The sequence below is a fragment of the Siphateles boraxobius genome, unplaced genomic scaffold, assembly GCF_051911475.1.
Source record: "Siphateles boraxobius isolate OS27281-9 unplaced genomic scaffold, OSU_SipBor_1 110, whole genome shotgun sequence".
Classification (NCBI taxonomy): Eukaryota; Metazoa; Chordata; class Actinopteri; order Cypriniformes; family Leuciscidae; genus Siphateles; species Siphateles boraxobius.
Window position 1 is genome coordinate 545,792 of NW_027508712.1, and position 23,443 is coordinate 569,234.

Consider the following 23,443-nt stretch of genomic DNA (forward strand, 5'->3'; position numbering starts at 1 on the left):
AGGTCTACTTCGCAGTAGACACATTACACCTTGTTGTCTTCCTTTTTAAGTATGTAATGATCCCAAACTTTAGACATTCTCTGCCGTTTATGGACATCTTTACTCTCCGCCATCGTGCCAAATAAATTCAAAATGTATCACGCGGTATAGTATAGATCCGCGTATAGTGAATAACAATTTACATAGGAATTTAACGAGGCTTCGAGGCAGAGTTTTTGCCTCGAGGAATTTTTGTAATCGAGTAACTCGAGGAATCGTTTCAGCCCTTGATCCAATCAAGCTCAGTCTCTGATCTCCTGACAAACCTTATCATGGGAAATCTGCTTCCAAACGCTCAGATCTGGATCACCAGCAGACCGGCAGCAGCCAATCAGATTCCTGTGCGGTTTATTGATCGTGTGACAGAGATCCAGGGCTTTAATGATGAACAGAAGGAGGAGTATTTCAGAAAGAGCATCAGTGACCAGATTATGGCCAATAAAGTAATCAGTCACATCCAGAAATCACCACGCATCAACAGCATGTGTTATTCACCAGATTACTGCAGAATCATCGCAGCGATTCCAGAGGAAATGTTCAGAACAGACGAGACCGGTTCAGATTTCCCCAAGACTGTCACTCAGATGTACAGCAAACTCCTGTTAGCTCAGACTGAACTGAATCCAGAGAGAAGAGAGACCATCATCGCTCTGGGGAAAATAACACTTGACCTGTTGATAAACAGAAAATCTCTCTTCTGTGATGAAGATTATGAACTCAGTGCTGAACGTGTTAAAGCAAGCTCATCAATCATAAAAGTGATAGATGAAAAAAGAAAGTCCTTCAGTTTCATGAATCACAGAACACAGGAGTTTCTGGCAGCTTTGTATGTGACTGATGTCATTAATGGAGGAAACCCACTCCATATCAGAGATCTCTCCAGTCTGAAACTTGAGCTCGGAGAGCAGTGCTTCACACACTATAACTCACTCCAGAAAGTGTTCGACAGCACTTTACAAAAACTGATGGATCTCTTCTTCTGCTTCTTACTGGGTTTCAGACTGAAGTCCAGTCGGATTGCTTTAAAAGACCTTCTGACACAGAGAAGCAGAAGCTCTCCATCCAGTCAAATAATTCAACACATCAAAACAATGATCATGAATTCCTCTTCAGACATTGCAGTCGAAAGCAGTCTCTTGTTTGATGCTTTGAAAGAGCTGGATGAGCGTTCTCTAATCCAGGAGATAAAGACACGGCTGAAATCTGGACTCGGACTCTCTCCTGATGAGTTCTCCGCTCTGATGATTGTGCTGCTGAACTCAGAAGAGAAGCTGGAGGAGTTTAAACATCATCAATCACAGGAACTGAAGCCTCGACCAGTGCTCAAAACATCTGGAGAGCATGAGTGAGTAAATGCATATGAGCTGTGTAATGCATAAAAATAATAACTTTCCATTAACTGACTAAATGTTTAAAATGTATTGATTATATACTGTAGCCCATCAGTAACATTTTTAATTCCGTGTTTAAACATTGCTCTTATTTGGTTCTATCAGCCATGTAAAGCCTATAATAGCACGCTTACTATTTTCCTCACGCAGCATAAATAAATCTGAAAGGGGTCATATAATGCCATTTAAGTTAATACTCAAGTTAATATGAGTCTTTAGGGTCTAAATGAAAACTTTGTAATATACTTTTATTAAAAATTCTCATTAGTATTGTAAGAAAACACTCATTTTACCTGGTCAAAAACAGCTCTGTTTTCAGCACGCCGTTTCATTGCATATGCCTTTAAATGATAATGAGCTTTGCTGACTCCGCCCCTCTGTTCTGTGGGGCGTTTTGACACCAGGCACGCGGAGTGTTGCCTTGACAACAGTTGAGGGTATATTTTGGAACAAGAATGGCAGCGGGAGTTTCATCTGTTTTTTTGACATTACTTCTTAATCAGTAACAGACAAGTAAACCAGGTGTAACTTAGTGTTACCACGTTAACTTTAACACCTGCTTACACAGTTTTTAATAACACATTAACCATAACGCGTTGTTCATTATAAACGTGGGATTATGAATTATATTGAGAACGTCGTAATGTTACATAGAAAACATGCCGTAATATACCCTGAGTGTAAACATTAGCCGCATTCGTCGTGAAGCATGCAAGCGATTTGCAAAGATTAATATTTAAAGGTTAATAAAACATACACTCACTTCTTCTGGAGGTGCAGCAGGAACACGAGTCGTTGGTACCGGTTCTGTTTTCAGGACCAGCTTCTTAGCAAAACCAGATTTACACTGACACTCGTTTATAAAGCAGTCTGGTGAGAAATGATTCGCGCAAACATAAAAGCATTTACGTTTATCGTTGGGAATATTCCCTTCAAAAATAATACTCAGCCACTGCGTCTTCAGCGGTTCGAATTTAGGAACATTAAAATGATTTCTGTGTTTATTATTACAGCCAAGAACAGAACACCACAATCGCTTACATGCCATTCTGCTCCAGTGTATCAACAATGGTGGAGTCGATGACAGCTCGCTCAGGACGGGTCTGTGTTGAAAGTGTTGTGGTTTTAATCTTTTTGGAAATAACTTAATAGATCTTGGATTGCAGAAATAACAGACTTTATTTTCCAACAAGTAAAGCCTAACGTCCTCTGCAGAAGACACGCTCCAGAGGTCTGTTTCGTTGGTGCTTATATACCAGGCCTTTTTACAAAGATGGTCACACATCTATCCACCTTATTCCTGATGAGCTTACTGCGTTTTGAATTATGGGTGGCACTTCTGGTTTGGGGAACTTCCATTCAAAAAGACTGAAACAAATCATTTCAAATCACAAGGTTGCCCTACAAATAAAGCTGATCCGTCAGTTCGACTTAATGAGCTATCAGTTTTCTTTCATGTTTTATCTAAGAATAACATGAGAATAACGTAACACTTGGTATTTTAACATGACATGTTATAACAAGAATATCTATAGTCAGAGCTCTGCATTCTTTTCCTCATGATTATTTTCTTTTTCCTTTTGAATTCCACTGTAATAGTATGACAAAGGTCAACATATATACTGCACATTTGTGGTCTGTTCTCCCGATTTAATTTACGATGTATATCATTAATAATTCACTGGAATCCTCGCCAGATCCTCACGTCTCTTTCCAGGTTTGGTTTCACAGGTAAATACAATTTATTATCTGTCAAAATGACTGAAATCACTTTAAAATAGTATCACGCAATGCTGAAGTATAACACTTTTTTATTAAGGCAACGTATGTTACATAATACAGATTACAGTGATATTTAACCGGCCGATTTTGCTGTGGAAAGATGCTTTTGAGATTATTCATGGTCTGTTGAAAGTACCTTGTTGATGCTTTTACACTTTTAAATGTCCTTTTAATGTTCAATGGTTGAAGGGTGAGTAATGTAATGTCATCGTACATGGTTTAAAAATATATTATTGCGTCCATAGAGCTTAGTCTTTCACTGATTGTTTACAGCTTAACGGAAGTTACACCCATAATTCGTGCAAAGCGTCATGGGGCGCAGGAATACTGTGGATAGATCATTTGTGGTGAAGGTCCTTTCCCACGTGACTTCTTAGAATAGACTTTTCTTCAGCAAGCAACATTCCAAGCCTTTCAAAAGTCACACACACACACACACACACACACACACACACACACACACACACACACACACACACACACACACACACACACACACACACACACACACACACACACACACACACACACACACACACACACACACACACACAGAGGAAATCCAAAGTCACACAGAGAGGAAATAATTGTGTATAGCTAAATTACTTATTTTCTAACTAATAAAATCTTCAACAAACGCTGCTGTTAATTATCAATCGTGGGAGGGGCGTCCGATCTAGTGACGTCACAAGATCGAACGGCTCAATTTGAGGCAGGAGAAAACATATAAGGAGATTAAAACAAAAACACTGGATGGATTTTTATCATTATATGATGGTTGTGTACAGGCACTGCCAACACACATTTCAGTACAACCAACTTGCAAAAGTCCATGTGCCATTATATGACCCCTTTAAAATATATAGCGGTCTTCATAATATTGTTTGTAAACTATTTCAAGTAAATCATATTTCTTTAGACAGACATATTGAGGAAGAAGAGCAGTACAAGCTGCTCAGTATTTATTCATGCATTCGCTTACAAAAAATAAGTATACTTCAAATTCATTTTATCAAGTATAATTGTCGCCATGAAATCAAAATTGAATTTTTTTGGCTTTTAGTATGAATATGTCAGCCTTACTGTTATCTATGTGTGCTCCAAAACAATGAGTAAATTCACATTCAGAAGATATAAGTCTTCAAAACTTACAGTCTCTCACTTTCTGCTTTCACATTAGTGTTACATGAACCACTGCAGTAATATTTTCAAAGAATGTAAGTTTATAAGGCATTATGTAAAACTATGTGTTTAACCTGTTAAAACCTAAAAACTTAATAGGCTACTCAATAACTAACTACAAGCCAAGTATACTTAGAATACTTAATTATACTTTTAAGTATATCTCGATTAAACGATTGAGTACAAGTATAGGACAAATACTTGTCAGTGTGAGTCACGTATACATAAGTGCAATTTTAAGTATATTTCTGAGAAGTACATGAATTATATTTCTAAATGCATAACAAGTAGTCTGAAGTATACTTGTTTTTGGTTTAAAGGAAAGTGTTAAATGACACTTAATTTTGTGTATTTGTGAATTGTGAGCAAATAGTATTTGTGCATTCTTGCGGTGAGTGAATATGTGAATTGAGTGCATTTGTGGACTGACGTGTTCATGTGTGGTTTTGATGTGCGTGTTTGGACTCCCTTGTGTGTTTTGGGATCTGTTGCATGTATGTGTTGGAGATTATGAACCTGGTTTCATTCAATATGTGTCTCATTAACTCATTGATTGAGCTGGTGTAACTTTTTTCAGTCAAAGGTTCTGTAAGGATGAGTTGATAGAGACAATAGAAAAGCACTGGTTGCATGTATTCCGGCCATTCACAAAACACCGGAATACATGCAACCGTTCCCCGGAACGCCTTTTAAAATAAATAAATATTGTGAAAGTTCTGATCCAATCTGACTTCTGACCTATTATGCCGCCTAAATCATAATCATTCACCGTTCGTTTGTTGGCCAAAAGGAGGACTGCCCCCCCGACTGAGCCTGGCTTCTCCCAAGGTTTTTTTCTCCATTCTGTCACCTGATGGAGTTTTGGTTCCTTCACTGTCGCCTTTTTTTTCGCCTTCATTTGCCATTGGCTTTTGGCTTGCTTAGTTGGGGACATTTAACATTTAATTTTGAATTTAACAATACTATTACAACTTTACTTTCCTGTTATCTCTGTAAAGCTGATTTGAAACAATTTGTATTGTAAAAGCGCTATATAAATAAAGGTGACTTGACCTGAGTTGACTTTTTTAATGCATTTTTGTTAATACCTGATTGCAAGATATATCAGTGTGGAATTGGTCTCAAAGCTTGTGCTGATTAACAAGTAATTTGTCTTTTATAATTTAATGTGTTTTCTTCACACTCACAGGTTGAGATCTTGTCGTATCAGTGACGGAGGTTGTGCTGTTCTGAGTTCAGCTCTGAGATCAAACCCGTCTCATCTGAGAGAGCTGGACCTGAGTGAGAATAACATCACAGAATCAGAAGTGAAACAGATTTCAGCTCTACTGGAACATCCTCGGTGTAAACTGGAGAAACTGGGGAGAGTGGTATTGTTTTTGTCATGAATTTTTCACAAGGAATACTTTTGTTGTTTATATTTTGCTGTGAAAAACAACAAAAGAGTAAAAAGTGTTAGGACAGTGGTTGTGAGCGGGCGTCACGAAGCTTGGTATACTGTAATAAAATTATACTTGGTATAAGGGATGATAATAGTTTGAAATTATATACTGGTATAAAGGGGGAAATGTCATGAAACTTTCCACAAATTTGCTGCAGTCCATGAAGATTATATATATATATATATGATGAGAAGATGAAAAATATACTTTTAGGACTTTATCAGCTGGTGGAAACACCACATACTGATCGACTACTAATTTTGATATCGACCCTCGCTCTGTTCAGGGATTCGTTATTCCATTTCTGTTGGTCAAATGTCTGTAAAATGTTTTACATTTTATGTTTCAGTTGTTGAATGTTCATTCAAATATTTACACATGATAAGAAATTTGCTGGAATTAAAAGCAGTTGAAAGTGAGAGGACATTTCTTTTTTGGCTGAGTATATTAGGAATATGGATACGTTTCCATTTTTGTTTTTTAATTCCACTGGAGCGGATAGCAGGAAACTGGTCTGAGAGTGTCCTAGAGAAACACTGCTGCCGTCACTTTCCAGACCCTGATCACTGGCCATTACACACACAAACTACTAAACTGAAAAAATATGAGTTTAGATACTTTTTATGATATGAAATCTGCAAATATATATATATATATATATATACTGTATATATATATATATATATATATATATATATATATATATATATATATATATATATATATATATATCAGTCAAAACACCTTACCATTCAAATCAGAAAATTCAGAAAATTTAGAACAAATATGTTTAAAAAAAATATAGCAGTAACAATAAATTATTACTAATAATTTAGTGAACTTATGTCTCTAAAATATCTTTCAACAATTGTTTTTAATAATTACCTGGTTCTCATTGTATTCTGACTTCACCATATTTTTATTTCTCGCACTCACAGGTTGAGATCTTGTGATATCAGTGACGGAGGTTGTGCTGTTCTGAGTTCAGCTCTGAGATCAAACCCGTCTCATCTGAGAGAGCTGGACCTGAGTGAGAATGACATTACAGATTCAGGAGTGATGCATATTTCAGATCTACCTGAAAATCCTCAGTGTAAACTGGAGAAACTGGGGTGAGTGGTATTGTGCATATTTGTTAATACAAAATAACACAATCTATCACTGTTCAATGTATTTTTAGGGGTTCAGTAATGATATGCTGAAACCCTATTGTAATTGTGGGCTAAGAACCGAAGATGTGTAGGCTAGTAACTAATTGTATCCGTTGGTGTTCTTTATTATTCTTCTGTTTCTTCTTCTTCTGTTCTGGGAGTCTATGGCAAAGTTATAAAAGTAGGGACACAGATATAATGAAATTCAAGTTCATTTGTCATGCCGTTCTCAGATAACTCGCAAAAGAATTTGATGAAGAGCACGCCAAAATAAACGTGAAGGTATATCTCAGTAACGCTTTACTGTATTCTGAGCAAACTTGGTGTGTGTTATGCGAACCATGAACTGAGGCTACCTGCCCGGTTTTAGCACAGTGCCACCTAGTGGTCAGGAGATATGAAAAATTAATTGATTTAATTTCCGGTATGCTATTTTTTCTGCCATCTTGGATTTTCTGAAAAATATACTTTTTCAAGCTCCTAATTGGCCGTTTGTCTGATTCACTCAAATCTCGGCATGCACCATCTAGAGACCTTCATGAAAAAAAGTTGTTAAAAGAATTTTGATATGTGATTCACGCTCGCGATGTTAAAACTTTTGAATTAGGCAGGGCCACTTTCATTAAAATGGCTAGAACTCTTGAACGCAATGAGATATATTCACCAAACTTGTTATACTTATGAAAGAGCTCATTCTGTGGTCATGGAGCAAAAAAAAAAATGCGGCCATTCACTTGGCTGCGCTGTAATAGGAAAAGAAAAACATAAACCCGCTATAATTATGCACCTGTTAGTCCAATTGACTTGAAAATTGGCATGCAGTGTCCATGTTGCCATAATGATTTACAAGGATATTCATGTATCGTGAAAAAACTGCCATTGGCCAATAAAGTTTGAGCACCTATTAGACCAGGTTAATGGAGGCCGATCGGAATAATAAAACAGGGCCTGTGTGACTCACAGTTTTAGAGGTGTATGCAAAGTTTGACAGAAAACAGCCACCGGGTGGCGATATCACAGTTTACACCCTATACATCACCCTATATATATGTTAAATCTCCTCATTCTGAATGACTTTGTCTCAAGAATAAGTAAATTCCTTTAAAAATATTTGAGATTATTTTTTAAAAAAAATTACTTTTAGAACTCCTCGTTTGTTTGATTTGCTCGAACCTTGACATGCATCATGTAGAGACCCTCACAGCAAAAAGTTATCAAAAGAATTTTGGGTAACACTTTATAATAATGGCATGCTATGAATCATTAGTTAAGCATTAGTAAGTAGTTAATTTATAATTTATAAAGCATTAATAGACATTAAGCAATTTATAAATACAGCTATAAATGCTTTATTCTTGATTTATAAGCATATCTATAATGTGTTTAATAATTGTATTTTCATACTTTTTTTAATGATCAATTTATCATTTCTAAATTAACTATTACATAATTTACAATCTAGTTGAGTTGTTAGTGGTCCATAAGATCATTTAGAAAGTGTAAGTAAATGATTAAACGATTTAAATGTACATTTATAAATCTTATACATTTAGACGTAGTAATAGTAACTCAGTGTGTGAATAAATGCTTCATTAACACATATTTTTACTGTAATTCATGATTAATTTAGGTAGTTATAAAACATTTAGTAGTTGTCAGTTAACTATTTTTGTGAGCTCATCTAAAGTGCCTCATAAAGCTTTTACAAAACAGATTTAAAGGCTCAGTTCTCTTCTAAACAGAAAAAGGAAACAAACACAACACGGAGTGATACTGAACATGTAAATATTTATTTCAAGATGCAATCAATGAAACTGTACACTTGATATAACGTGAAAAATAAACCTGATGTGAAATTCCATGTGGGGAACGAATTCCTCTCTGTAAATCCCCGATTGCACAATCCTAATGATGCCAAAATCGTCTTTTTTAATTATCTCATGAGCACCGCGACCAAAGCAGCCTTCAGCAGAAACAGCCAATCAGGGTGACTGAAGCTGTGTGTAAATAAGGTGCCCTGTTTGTGAGTTGCCAATTGAGTGCATAGGAATCGGATCAGCTGATATGGGCTGGGTTGGTGATAGCTGTGGTTGACCTCGAGGGCTGCCTGAACTAACGCAGAATGCTTGATACACTTCTGTTAACTCAGACAGTTAAGTCACAATTATAGCGTCCAATTGCATTAGAAACCTAAATAAAATATCATGATTATGTAAACAATATCATTTATGTAGTAAATCCAGCACAATCGTCAGATTTTTAAAAACATAGCCTACATGACAGACGTCAATACCTGCACCTCTCCGCGATTGGCTGCCACCAGGCGGTTTTCGGTTTGCAGATTAAAATAATGAATAAATAATAATAAAATAATAAACAGAAGTTATGGTTTTATTTACTCTTTGTTTGTCTTATTTAACAGCTGTTTATGATTTAAATGCTGATTTGGTTTAAGGACACAAGTAGAGACATGAGCAAATTCATTGATATTACCACACAGGCACTTCTTTTCTCTTTGAGTGAGTTTGTCATTGTCTTATCACTTTATTTATTGAAAACAGGTTGAGATCTTGTCATATCAGTGACGGAGGTTGTGCTGTTCTGAGTTCAGCTCTGAGATTAAACCCGTCTCTGAGAGAGCTGGACCTGAGTGAGAATGTCATTAAAGAATTGGGAGTGAAGATCCTTTCAGATCTACTGGCAGATCCTCAGTGTAAACTGGAGAAATTGGGGTGAGTATCACTTGCTTTATTTTATATAATTGTTTGAATGAAGACCAAATGAACCAGAAACTGGAGTGAGTTGAAGAATTAAGAGACTGTCTGTTCTAGATGGAATCAACAATTAGTTTCTTTACAGCTCGGGGTCGGCAACCTGTGGCACACATGCCAATATCAGCACACAGAGGGTTAATCACTGACACATGAGTAATAGTGAGAGAACTGTACTGTATAGGGTGACCAGACGTCCCGTTTTTCCCGGGACAGCCCCGTATTTCCACTCTAATTTTAGCGTCCCGACTTATTCTGAAAAAATCATGTTTTGTCCCTTATTTCATCGTTAATATATATATATATATATATATATATATATATATATATATATATATATATATATATATATTTTATATATAATAGGTTTCGTTTCCGAAAGGCTAAGTGAATATATATGTTACGTTCAAACCGTGTAGCGCGCGCATGACAGAGAGGGAGAGACCTTGTGTGTGTGTGCTAGTGTGCCTAATGAAGCGCATGTAAGACGCATTAATAGAGGGAATGCATTAACGTCACTTTCCCGCGGGAACACGCCCCCTCAGCCGGACTGAGTGGCAGAAGAGCTGCTGCGTGACTGGATTTAATAGGGGAAACTGCGAAAACGCAAGTAAAACAAACGATTATCAGTTTAAACTAAAGATTGGACTCAATATAGTGTTCCTTACAACTTACTAAAGATCCAGTGATCCATGGATATTAACATGCAGCCAGGAATCGTGTTTCTGACATTTATATGTGCCTGATTTCGACACCAGGGAAATACATACAGCAAATTTGCCTGTGAATGCTTTATATAAATACAAAATAGGCAGGTCTAAATCCAGGTGATCACTTATCAATGTTATATATATCATCATATCGTCTAGAGACTTAAAACTTGTATAGTTTTTTGTCGGTGTTTATTTAAAAATGTCAAATTATACAGAATATACAGTGGTAAATATTTGATTGATGAGTTGTCACTGCAATATATAACAATACAATATATAGAGAATGATTTTACCACTAAATTCAGCATATTGACACAAAAAGGATAACTGCAAATCCACCTTTCGCTGCCTGGAGTCCAGTTGTTTCTATGAATTGTAGCGATCTATTTGCTTCTCTGTTCTGTAGCTTTAGGTAGTCTGTAAAAATATTCCTCATATTTCTTGTCAAATCTAGTTGTACAGTCAGTCTCAAAGCTCTTTCCCGTTTTAGACGCGTTTTGTGTGTTTTTCCGCAGCATTCACACTGAAAACCAATGCTGCCGCTCAGTCTTTTTGCCACTTGTGGGCGTAACTGCAGTCACTCCGGCCAACGGTGACGTCACGTGCATTCCCTCTATACGCATGCGTTCTGTATCTGTCCCGCATTCCACTCCGAGAAATCTGGTCACCCTAGTACTGTATTCATTTAGATATACATTTAGAGTTAATCTATTCTCATAGACACACAGCCTAACTTAACTTGTGAGCTATAAATACTATTTAGCGTTCTGGGTTCGAGAAAAGCGCAATATAAATAAACTGTGTCGTCGTCATCATCATTAAAGTGTGTGAAATAACCTGTTAGTCAGCAGAAGCAAGCAGTTCCGAGAGTGTTTCCCAATCCTGGTCCTGGAGTTCCCTCAGCACAGTTTTGTCGTCTCATAAATCAAACACACCTGATCAACTCGTTAGTAAAGACTCAAAGGACCCGGATGGGTGTGTCAGATTAGAGAAGCATAGACAGTGTGCAGTGTTAGGGGCTCCAGGATTGGGAAACACTGACAAACCCTTTGCACGACCGCTGCACATCATGAGCTGCTGAAAGTGACACAGATCAAGGTTGCAGAGCTGTACTTACAGTGGGAATCACACACGTCTGTTTCGTTCAGTCACTCTGTGTGATTGAGTGAAGGACAGTGTGATTTGCGGTTTGAGATTTAGTTGATTTTTCTATTACAATTGAACCTTTAAAAATAGTTGTATACAATATATTTATATAATTATAAATGTATATGTGATATAAGGCAGGAAGAATTTTTGTGTCAAGTGATTTACTAGAAAAAACATAAATGGCGCTTAATGACAAAAAGGTTTCTGACCCCTAATTTCATGAAGTACATAAAGATTTATTCACATTGTTCATTATATCAAAGGAACAGGTCAACAGAGACAAAAGAGGTTTAATGAAGAGTAGATAAACTGTTTGTTTCAGGTGAACTTAATCCAACTTGCCTGGTTCTCATTATTGTAGATTACAGCCCAATAATTACTTTTAGATCTACTGAAACATCCTCAAACTGGAGAAACTGAGGTGGGACTCATTGGCTTTATTTGTTTTAGTAAAGACTGGAAGTACTATCATTAGTTAAGGTATTAACTAACATAAATTAAAAAATGAGCAATACATTTGTTACAGTGTTTGTTAATCTTTGTTAATAAAAATACAGCTGTTCATTGTTTGTTCATGTTAGTTCACTGGGCATTCACTAATGTTAACAAATACAACTTTTGATTTTAATAATGCATTAATACATTTTGAAATTAACATAGATTAATAAATGCTGTAGAAGTATTGTTCTTTATTAGTTCATGTTAACTTATCTATTTAACTAATGTTAACTAATGAAACCTTATTGTAAAGTGTTACCTTCTTCCTAATACTTTACTTCCTATATCAGTATTTAATGTGTTTTCTTCACAAACACAGGTTGAGATCTTGTGATCTTGTCAGTATCAAAAACATCTATAGTTCCAATATATTGATTTCAGCTCTGAGATCAAACCGGTCTCTGAGAGAGCTGGACCTGAGTGAGAGTAACATTAAAGATTCAGAAGTGAAGCAGTGTTCAGATCTACTGGCAGATCCTCAGTGTAAACTGGAGAAACTGGGGTGAGTGGTATTGGCTTTATTTGATATATTGGTTTTAGTAAAGTCTGGAAGTGTTACAACCATAGATATCCATATTAAAGGCTAGATGTCTCGTCCACGCTGCTGGCCAATGGAGGTCGACGTCCACACCTGGCGGCCATCTTGTCACAGTCAGCTTGCTCACTCGTAACATTGTGTTTTAATGGTGCATGTACGTTTTAAATAACCATAACTTGCTACATTTTCTACCGATTTTCAAACGGTTTGGTTTGTTATAAACGTCAGAGATCTAGTTATGACACTGCATACTTATGAATTATAACCATGGACTTCCATATGAAAATAACATTGAACAGAACAGATAGGTGCAATGAATATACACACGCACAAGGTATTTATGTAATGTTAAATCAATATATAGGCTACTAAAACTCAGTGTACAGAATGGCAACATGAGATATATATATATATATATATATATACTTGCCCAGTAAAAGGGCAAGCCCGGCAGTAAATCTGAGGCTACTGTCGGGTGGGATCTCCGCTGAGAAGACCTCAACAACATCTATGCTCCTGCCGCTAAGACTCAGGTGGTCAGCCCACACTCACGACTGTCGAGCACTACTGGACTCTGGGGCAGAAGGTAATTTCATGGACTACACATTTGCACTCAAGATTCAGGTTCCCCTTCTGCCTTTCACCACTACCATCCCAGTTCACGCTCTCAACGGCCAAGAGCTTCCCATCATTTTATTCACCACTGGACCCATCACACTCAGCGTATCTGGCAATCACACTGAAACCATATCCTTCTACATTCTAGACTCCCCCCTGGCACCCATTGTTTTAGGACACCCTTGGCTCATTGCACACAACCCCAAGATAGACTGGCAGCAGAAATCTGTATCAGAGTGGAGCAGTAAATGTCATGAGTACTGTCTTGTGTCTGCTTGTCCGTCTGTTTCTGTTTCTACGTTTCAGGAGGAAGCAGTGGTTTTGTCAAGCGTGCCCACGGAGTATCTAGACCTGAAGGAGGTGTTCAGTAAGTCTCGTGCTGCTTCCCTCCCTCCGCATCGTCCCTATGACTGTACTATAGAGTTACCGCCAGGTACGTCTCCGCCTAAGGGCAAGTTATATTCACTTTCTGTTCCAGAAAGAGAGGCTATGGAGAAATATATTTCTGATTCTCTAGCAGCGGGGTTCATCCGTCCCTCCTCTTCTCCAGCGGGGGCGGGGTTCTTTTTTGTGGGGAAGGAGGACGGATCCCTGCGACCTTGTATTGACTACCGGGGGCTGAACAGCATCACGGTAAAGAATACTTATCCTTTGCCGCTGATGTCTTCAGCCTTCGAGAGGTTGCGGGGAGCGTCCATCTTCACGAAATTGGATTTACGTAACGCTTATCATTTGGTCCGCATCAGGAGGGGGGATGAATGGAAGACTGCTTTTAATACCCCCAGGGGGCACTTTGAGTACTTGGTCATGCCTTTCGGCCTGTCCAACTCCACAGCAGTCTTCCAGGCACTTGTTAATGACGTGCTGAGAGATATGGTCGACCAGTTCATATATGTCTACTTGGACGACATATTGATTTTTTCTTCTTCTCTCCAGGAGCACGTGCAGCACGTTCGACGAATGCTTCAGAGGCTGCTAGAGAATGGGCTTTTTGTCAAGGCGGAGAAATGCGCTTTTCATGCGCAGTCCGTTCCTTTTTTAGGGTACATTGTGTCATCTGAGGGAATGCCTATGGATCCTGAGAAGTTTAAGGCTGTGGTGGATTGGCCAAGTCCAGATTCCCGTAAGGCCCTACAGAGGTTTCTGGGGTTCGCCAATTTTTACCGGCGGTTCGTTCGCAATTTCAGCCAACTAGCTTCGCCTCTGACCGCCTTGACCTCCCCCAGAACTGCGTTCAGGTGGTCAAACGCAGCTGAGGCTGCGCTTGCCAAACTGAAAGGCCGCTTTGTTTCAGCCCCCATCTTGGTTACCCCTGATCCATCACCTCAGTTCATGGTGGAGGTCGATGCGTCAGAGGTGGGGGTAGGTGCAGTGTTATCCCAACGTTCTCCTGCAGACGATAGAATGTATCGATGCGCGTTTTTGTCTCACCGTTTGTCCGCTGCCGAACGTAACTATGATATTGGTAATAGAGAGTTGTTGGCAATCAAGTTAGCATTGGAGGAATGGCGCCACTGGTTAGAAGGGTCGGGGATACCTTTTATCGTCTGGACCGACCATAAGAATCTGGAATACATTAGAACTGCTAAAAGATTAAACTCTAGGCAGGCTCGGTGGGCACTTTTTTTCGGACGTTTTGACTTTACTCTCTCGTACCGCCCGGGTTCTAAAAACATCAAACCCGATTCTTTATCGCGCATTTTTGACCGTTCCGATCGCCCGTCTACTCCCGAGTGCATTTTTCCAGAGACCTTAATTATCTCTATACTCACATGGGAGGTCAAATCGAAGGTCAAGACGGCCTTACAAGGGCTAACGCCTCCGGTAGGTTGTCCACAGAACTATTTATTTGTGCAAGAGAAATTACGGTCCGACGTCATTCAGTGGGGGCATTGTTCCAATGTGGCTTGTCATCCAGGAGTTAGTCGCACTACATCTTTAGTCAAGCAACGATTTTGGTGGCCACGCATGGCTCGCGATGTTCACAGTTTTGTTTTGGCTTGCTCAGTTTGTGCTTCTGGTAAGACTTCCAATCGACCCCCAGATGGGCTCCTTCAATCGCTGCCGGTCCCTTCGAGACCCCTGTCCCATATCGTACTAGATTTTGTCACCGCCCTCCCACCCTCTCCGGGTAACACGGTAGTTTTGACCATGCTGGACCGGTTCTCGAAGGCGGCCCACTTCATTCCCTTGCCCAAATTACCCTCAGCCAAGGAGACAGCGTTAACATTCGTTAACCACGTATTTCGCTTACATGGCCTCCCGACGGACTTGGTTTCCGACAGAGGACCCCAATTTGTGTCCAAATTTTGGCAAGAGTTTTGTAGATTACTGGGTGCGACTGTTAGTCTGTCATCAGGGTTTCACCCCCAGAGCAATGGTCAAACTGAGAGAGCCAACCAGGATTTGGAGAGAACGTTGCGATGTCTGGTCTCCAAGAATCCTTCCTCATGGAGCCAACAACTGTCAATGGTGGAGTACGCCCACAATTCGTTACCAGTGTCATCCAGGGGCCTATCTCCGTTTAAGTGTAGTCTATATTACCATCCACCAATTTTTCCTAGTTTGGAATCCGAAGTCGCGGTCTCCTCCGCCCATGCTTTCGTCCAGAGGTGTCGTCGCACTTGGACTAGAGGCCGTGAGACTCTACTCCAAGTGGGAGCATTCACCAAGGCCAAGGCCGATCGCCACCGGTCTAGACCTCCCGTATACGTCGTCGGTTCCAAAGTGTGGCTTTCTACCAAGAACATTCCTCTCCGCTCCGTTTCTAATAAGCTTGCTCCCAAATTCATTGGCCCGTTCACTGTCACCAAGATCATGAGGCGGTGGCAGTCCGCCTCAATCTTCCTCCAGTGTACAGGAGAATCCATCCCGTTTTTCATGTATCCAAAATCAAACCCGTATTTCATTCTCGCATTAATCCGCCAGCCCCGGTTCCCCCACCGCCGCGACTCGTAGAAGGGGAACCCACTTTTTCGGTGAATCGTATTCTGGACTCAAGGCGGAGGGGACGCGGAGTCCAGTACTTAGTGGACTGGGAAGGTTACGGTCCGGAGGAGAGAAGTTGGGTGCCTGCTAGAGACATCCTGGATCACTCCTTTATTGATGATTACAATCAACAGGTAAGGGAGTCTGGGGACGTCAGGAGACGTTCCTAGGAGGGGGGGGGGGGGGGGGGGGGTACTGGCACGATTCATGAATTCGCTGTTTTCTTCGTGTCTCGTGTAATTGTTGTTCTGTTTTTGTGAGTGTGTAGTGGGTGTTACCGCTCGTTCCATTCATCAGCGGACCAGCTGATCTCGTTCCCCACACCAGCTGCTGCCAATTCACTCACCTATATCAACTCATCTCACTCTCCTCCCTTTGTCAGATCGTTGGCTTGGTGTTCTCTGTGTTTGGTCATCGCGTGCCTGTCTGCAGTCCTGTTCTGGTTCGAGTTCCTGTTCGGCTTCTTCCATAGGCGGAGTTTGGGGGGGGCTGGGGGGGGCTAGGGGGGGCACTGCCCCCCCAGACCAAAGCCAATTAATGCCTGCCTTGTGCTTTGAAAAATAAATAAAAATGACTGAATTCATATTTTCTCATTTTATTTGTCTTTTCTTATCATTTTTGCAGGTATAATGAGTAAGTTAAGGCTAAATTATTTGTAATTACTGTATTGAAAAAGAAGCTAATTTTCTCACGACTGGCGGATCTCAAAGTATCGCGGTAGCTAAGTGAGTGGACTCTCGTTCTGTTCCCGCTTTAGTCAGATAAATAAACAAAATGGACATTCGTCGTTTTTTAATAAGCCCACTAGTGTGGAGTTTTCTAACTCTCGACACTTCAGCTATCAATTCCATTGCTGCTACTGACACAGCAATCGAGGCCGCATCTGAGAACAAAGCCAGCAGCACCGCTACCGTGTCAGCGGAGATACCGTTACCCGCGCAACCTGCCGCATCTGGATCTGGATACACTGACCTCGGTGAAAAAGATATTGGGCCGAAACAGCCCATACTTTCTTCTTTCCCTAAGCGCCTAATTGGAAATGTTAATCGTGCCTTCTCTACATTTTACTATCACAAGTTTCCATGGATGGAGTACTCAATTTCACTGGATTCCGTTTTTTGTTTTTGCTGTCGCCACTTTTCTTCAAATATTGCAAGATCAGCCGCAGACAAACTATTTACAAAAGTGGGAGCTCGGAACTGGAAAAAACTGTCAGAGAAGCTGACAAAACACGCTTCGTCACAGGTACATTTAAACAGCATGACGATGTGGGAGAGCTACAAACAGGCTGGTGAATCGGGATCTGTGGCAGCACAGCTGTCACACAGCCATCAAAGCACAGTAGAAAAAAACAGACAGTACCTCTACAAATCCGTTAATATTATAAAATTGCTTGCTAAATTAGGCCTCCCTTTCCGCGGACAGTATTTGTAATTTGTTTTCAAAATACGACCCTGATTTCGAATCCATGCAGTCCAAATATTTTAGCTGCACAAGCCGAGACTTTCAGAATGAAATAATTGCATTGTGTGCAGACCTCATTCGTGAAGAAATTTCCAAGAAAGTACACAAGACTGGTTTTCTTGCTGTTATTGCTGATGAAGCAAAGTCATCAAAGACTGAGAAACTTTCTGTTTGCATTAGATACACAGAGGGACTTCAGATCAAGGAGCGATTTATTTGCTTTGTTGACTGTTCCAGTTCTCGCGATGCTGCAGGGATTGTTTCTGGCATTAAAGAAGGATAGCAGTCGTGTGAGCTGAAGGACATTCCCATAATTAATCAGGCATATGATGGAGCCGCTGTAATGTCGGGGCATTTGAGTGGAGTTCAGCAACGGATCAGAGAGGAATTCCCCTTTGCTGTGTATGTGCATTGCATGGCACATAAACTAAATCTCGTACTCGTTGAATCATGCACAGTGAACAGAGACATTAAAACGTGTCTAAATGTCATTGACAAACTATACTCCTTGTTTGCAGAGCCAAGCAACCATTGCAGATTTCTCATGATGCAGAAAACACTGGCTCTTAAACCAAAAGAGCTAGTACAGCAAAGAGATACACGATGGGCTTGCAAATATAGGTGTGTTTATGCTGTCAAATCACAATATGCTACCATCACTCGCTGTTTGAAAGAGATGGAAGAAGAGGGAGAAAAGGGTGTCTGTGGATGCAAGTGGGTTGTATAATCACATGACAAGTTTCCGATTCATGACGTCCTTAATTGTTCTCGAGGAAGTTCTCAGAGTTGTACATGCAACACACAAACGTCTGCAAGGTGCAAGTACAACCATGGCTGATGCGGCCTCAGCAGTCAATAGTCTGATAACACATCTCCAGCGCTGCAGAGAGGAGAGTTCCTGGGAGGCAATGTGGAAGCAGGTGAAAACGTTTTGTGAAGATGTCGCTAGTTTTTGTGCAGAGAGTGCCCCCCAAACTGCAGGAAAACGAAAAAGAACTTCGTGACAACCTCCCGGGCTTTCGCAGTACTTGGTACCAACCACACTTGGACAGCGTGATGAAAATGAGATGCAATGTAGATCAGAATCACAGACATTTAAATGTAATTTGTATCTCCCTGTTTTAGACACTATGCTGGCTGAATTGGACAGGCGATTTTCCACTGAAGCAATGGCCCTGAGTGTGGCATGTGATGCTGTATTAAATTGTGACAAGAACGGCATCGGTCCTTTACTAAGCATGTATGCGAGCAAGCTTTAAGATTCACCCTCAGCTTGTGGCAGCTGAAATGGATCTTGTGAAATGTGCAATCGCATCGCCGATCACCCTAATAAAACTTCAAGATGAAGTACGGAAGGATAGATATCCAAACTTTTACCGTCTGCTGCAGCTTGCACTCACACTCCCAGTTGCCTCTGCTACGTCAGAAAGAAGTTTCTCAGTTATGAGAAGAATCAGAAACTGGCTCCGATCTGCAATGGCTCAGGACAGATTCTCGAATCTTTCCCTACTGCATATAGAGAACGACTTGACTGCAAATTTATCAGAAGAAAACATAGTGGACATCTATGCAACACGGAAAAAGAGGCGGCTTCTTCTGCATTAGGTAAGATATGTTTTTTAACGCTATTCTTAGTATAGCACTCCTTGTTCATTGTAAATGTATTTTAAATGTAAATGGTATGATATATAGGCTACATTTTAAATATGGTAGCCCATATAAAAAAAATCTGAGCTCGCGGTCTGCCGGTAGGTGCCCCCCACGCACAAAAGTGAAACTCCGCCTATGGCGTCTTCGTGGTTTTCGTCTCGTCTGGATGTTCACCTGCACTGGATTCACCACCATCACTCTGCACCAGCACGCTGACCATCGAGTCCCGGCGCCACAAGCCCACCCGTGTTCCTGTACTGTTGTGTCTTCTGACCATTTAATAAAAGAGTTACTTGCATCTTTGCTTCCGCCTAGTGATTGTGACAATTACAGATTCAGGAATAAAGCAGCTTTCAGATCTACTGAAACATCCACAGTGTAAACTGGAGAAACTGGAGTGAGTTTCACTGGCTTTATTTCATATGTGTTTCAGTAAAGACTGGAAGTACTATAATCTTTAGTTATAGTAGTTTTCCCCATACATTTTTCTAGACATCAGTATTTAATGTGTTTTCTTCACACTCACAGGTTGAGATCTTGTTATATCAGTAACCGAGGTTGTGCTGATCTGAGTTCAGCTCTGAGATCAAACCCGTCTCATCTGAGAGAGCTGGACCTGAGTGAGAATGACATTAGAGATTCAGGAATAAAGCAGCTTTCAGATCTACTAGAGGATCCTCGGTGTAAACTGGAGAAATTGGGGTATGTTTCTAATTCTGGCATTGTAAATCCATGCATGTTGTGAGACATTATTCACCACACAGACTCTTTTCTTCATGATTGTCTCTGATTTTCTGTATCTGCGCTGTTCTGAGATCAGCTCTGAGATTCAGTCCCCCCTTTACCAGCATTTACAGTGAATTTATGATAAAGTGTTCTATAAGGTGTAGATGACCAATAATTAACCCTACAAAAGTCACATCATACCTAAATTGTGATTTAAAGCTGCACTACTAAAGCTTGGTTAAAAAAAAATATTAAGCAAGATCCTAAAAATCATATGCTTTTATATGTGTTTGTATTTGTGTTAGTGTAAAATATAAAAATGCAACCGAAATGAGCTAAAAGCATTATATATATATATATATATATATATATATATATATATATATATATATATATATATATATATATACACATTACATTATATTACACTATTAAATTATATTAATGTCCTCAGAAATGCTGCATGGGCCTACATCAGTATTAGATTATTCAAATGAACAGTGCTAAAGACTTAAGATCATGGGTGTGATTCCCACTGAACACACATACATAATAAATGTGCTTGTTGATTGTTTTACATTAGTGTCCATATTCATACGTTTAAAGTAAATGTTGTAATAAAGTATAATACAGTGATAAATATAAACAGGACTGAACATGTATAATATGTATCTATTTAATAGCAAATGGGAAGAAATAAACCACATAGACAGACTTGCTTGGATACTCTAATAGTTGATAAAGACTCGTTAATGTAATAACTGTACATCTTTATGTCTGTGTGTGTGTGATTGTCTGATGATCTGATTCTCACTGTATTCTGACTGAAAGGGTTCATCTGTTTCTCAGGCACACTAACAGGTTGAGATCTTGTCATATCAGTGACAGAGGTTGTGCTGTTCTGAGTTCAGCTCTGAGATCAAACCCGTCTCTGAGATAGATGGACCTGAGTGAGAATTACTTTAGAGACTCAGGAGTGAAGCAACTGGAGTATCCTCAGTGTAAACTGGGTAAACTGGAGTGAGTGGCATTATTCTGCTGCTGTGTGGTTGTTTAAAAAAAATGGATGTCAAAAATAGATTTTTTTTCATGAAAAACAAGTGAAACTATACATCTGTCAGTCTCTGTATATATAGTCTAATGCTTGATTTGTGTTCTACATGGAAAAAAATCCTTTTAAATGTTTGAGGTTTATTTTTTTGTTCACAGTATTAACAGACACATGTTAAATATAAAACAATTGGGATTATCTAGCTCATTTTACCAGCAGTGCTTGTTTATTTTTTTTTATCCCTCTCTCAGCCTAATTTTACTATGCTGTGCTCATCCGATTTGATGTTTCATATTTACAGCTCTCATCCACAATTCTAAAAACTAAATTATACAGTATATAGCATACCCATGAATATGTTAAGACAAAACACCAAAACTTACTAAAATATCAAAATGATTAATTCATTTCAGTACATCAGACTAGATTTGTACATGTTCTGAAGGAAATGTGAGTAGTGCTCACTCAAGCAAAACTGAGTTTAATCACAATTCAACATTTCAGAATATAAATGTTCAAATTCATAATTTCGTATTTACAATATAATCCACACATGTATGTTAAACAGATATAGCACTGTAAAGTTAGTTTTAGTTTTGTACTCTTTCTTCAAAAATGTACACAAATGTGCTTTGACTTTTGTGATAACTGTTGAGACTGTTTATGTGACTTTGATCTTAGACTTTAGAAATATAACTAGTCTGATCTATTACCACACTTGGATGGTGTTTGCCTGAATTGCCTGTTCATAATTCTAGAAATTATCACATAATGCATGATGGAGGGACTTTAGTCTAACCTTAATTTAATTGCAAGTTATTTTGAACAGTTTTGTTTGAACAGAATGTTATCTATTCTGGCCCAGACCATTAAATTAATCACATAAATGAATTTCTTGTGTCTCACTTTTTTTAGCATATATATATATATTATATTATATATAATATATGCTCTTTCATTTTAACCTGAGGCGTCATTCTTCTCTTCATTGATGTGTGTACTGTTGCAAACTAAATGTACAGTGAAACTTAAAAGAAAAAATAGAAAAAAATGACCTGCTGCATTAGTCTGAGGTGTGTGTATGACTGCAGAAATGATCTGATATCTGGTCTGTAACCAGATACAGGACTGTCAATATTTTGGTCCATCAAAAATTAGTCACAGAAAGAGTTACCCAAACACATTGTGAACTAAAAAGCCCTTGAACTCAATGATTACTTGATGCTTGAACATTTGTATTGTTTGAGTCTCAGCAGCAGATGTCAGTGTTTCTCTTCAGCTGAAATCAGTCTGTGGCACTGCTCAGGTGTTACGAGAGCCCAGGTTGCTCTGATAGTGCCCTTCAGCTCTTCTGCATTGTTGGCTCTGGCGTATCGCATCTTCCTCTTCACAATACCCCATAGATTTTCTATAGGGTTAAGGTCAGGCGAGTTTGCTGGCCAATTAAGAACAGGGATACCATGGTCCTTAAACCAGGTACTGGTAGCTTTGGCACTCTGTGCAGGTGCCAAGTCCTGTTGGAAAATGAAATCTGCATCTCCATAAAGTTGGTCAGCAGCAGGAAGCATGAAGTGCTCTAAAACTTCCTGGTAGACGGCTGCGTTGACCTTGGACCTCAGAAGACACAGTGGACTAACACCAGCAGATGACATGGCACCCCAAACCATCACTGACTGTGGAAACTTTACACTGGACTTCAAGCAACGTGGATTCTGTGCCTCTCCTCTCTTCCTCCAGTCTCTGGGACCTTGATTTCCAAAGGAAATGCAAAATTTACTTTCATCAGAGAACATAACTTTAGACCACTCAGCAGCAGTCCAGTCCTTTTTGTTTTTAGCCCAGGCGAGACGCTTCTGGCGCTGTGTCTTGTTCAAGAGTGGCTTGACACAAGGAATGCGACAGCTGAAAGACATGTCTTGCATACGTCTGTGCGTGGTGGTTCTTGAAGCACTGACTCCAGCTGCAGTCCACTCTTTGTGAATCTCCCCCACATTTTTGAATGGGTTTTGTTTCACAATCCTCTCCAGGGTGTAGTTATCCCTATTGCTTGTAGACTTTTTTCTACCACATCTTTTCCTTCCCTTCTCCTCTCTATTAATGTGCTTGGACACAGAGCTCTGTGAACAGCCAGTCTCTTTAGCAATGACCTTTTGTGTCTTGCCCTCCGTGTGCAAGATGTCAATGGTTGTCTTTTAGACAGCTGTCAAGTCAGCATTCTTCCCCATGATTGTGTAGCCTACAGAACTAGACTGAGAGACCATTTAAAGGCCTTTGCAGGTGTTTTGAGTTG

General features: G+C 39.5%; 1 protein-coding gene across 1 annotated transcript in view; it reads left to right on the forward strand.

Annotated features, from left to right (window-relative positions):
- The first annotated feature begins 311 nt into the window (after positions 1 to 311).
- LOC143705368 (NACHT, LRR and PYD domains-containing protein 12-like) overlaps positions 312 to 23,443 on the forward strand; it is a 189,901-nt gene continuing 166,769 nt past the window's right edge. Inside the window, exons 1-3 of the mRNA XM_077197483.1 lie at positions 312 to 1,384; positions 6,775 to 6,948; positions 9,549 to 9,719. Coding sequence (XP_077053598.1) covers positions 312 to 1,384; positions 6,775 to 6,948; positions 9,549 to 9,719 — 1,418 coding nt within the window. The remainder of the gene's footprint in view (positions 1,385 to 6,774; positions 6,949 to 9,548; positions 9,720 to 23,443) is intronic.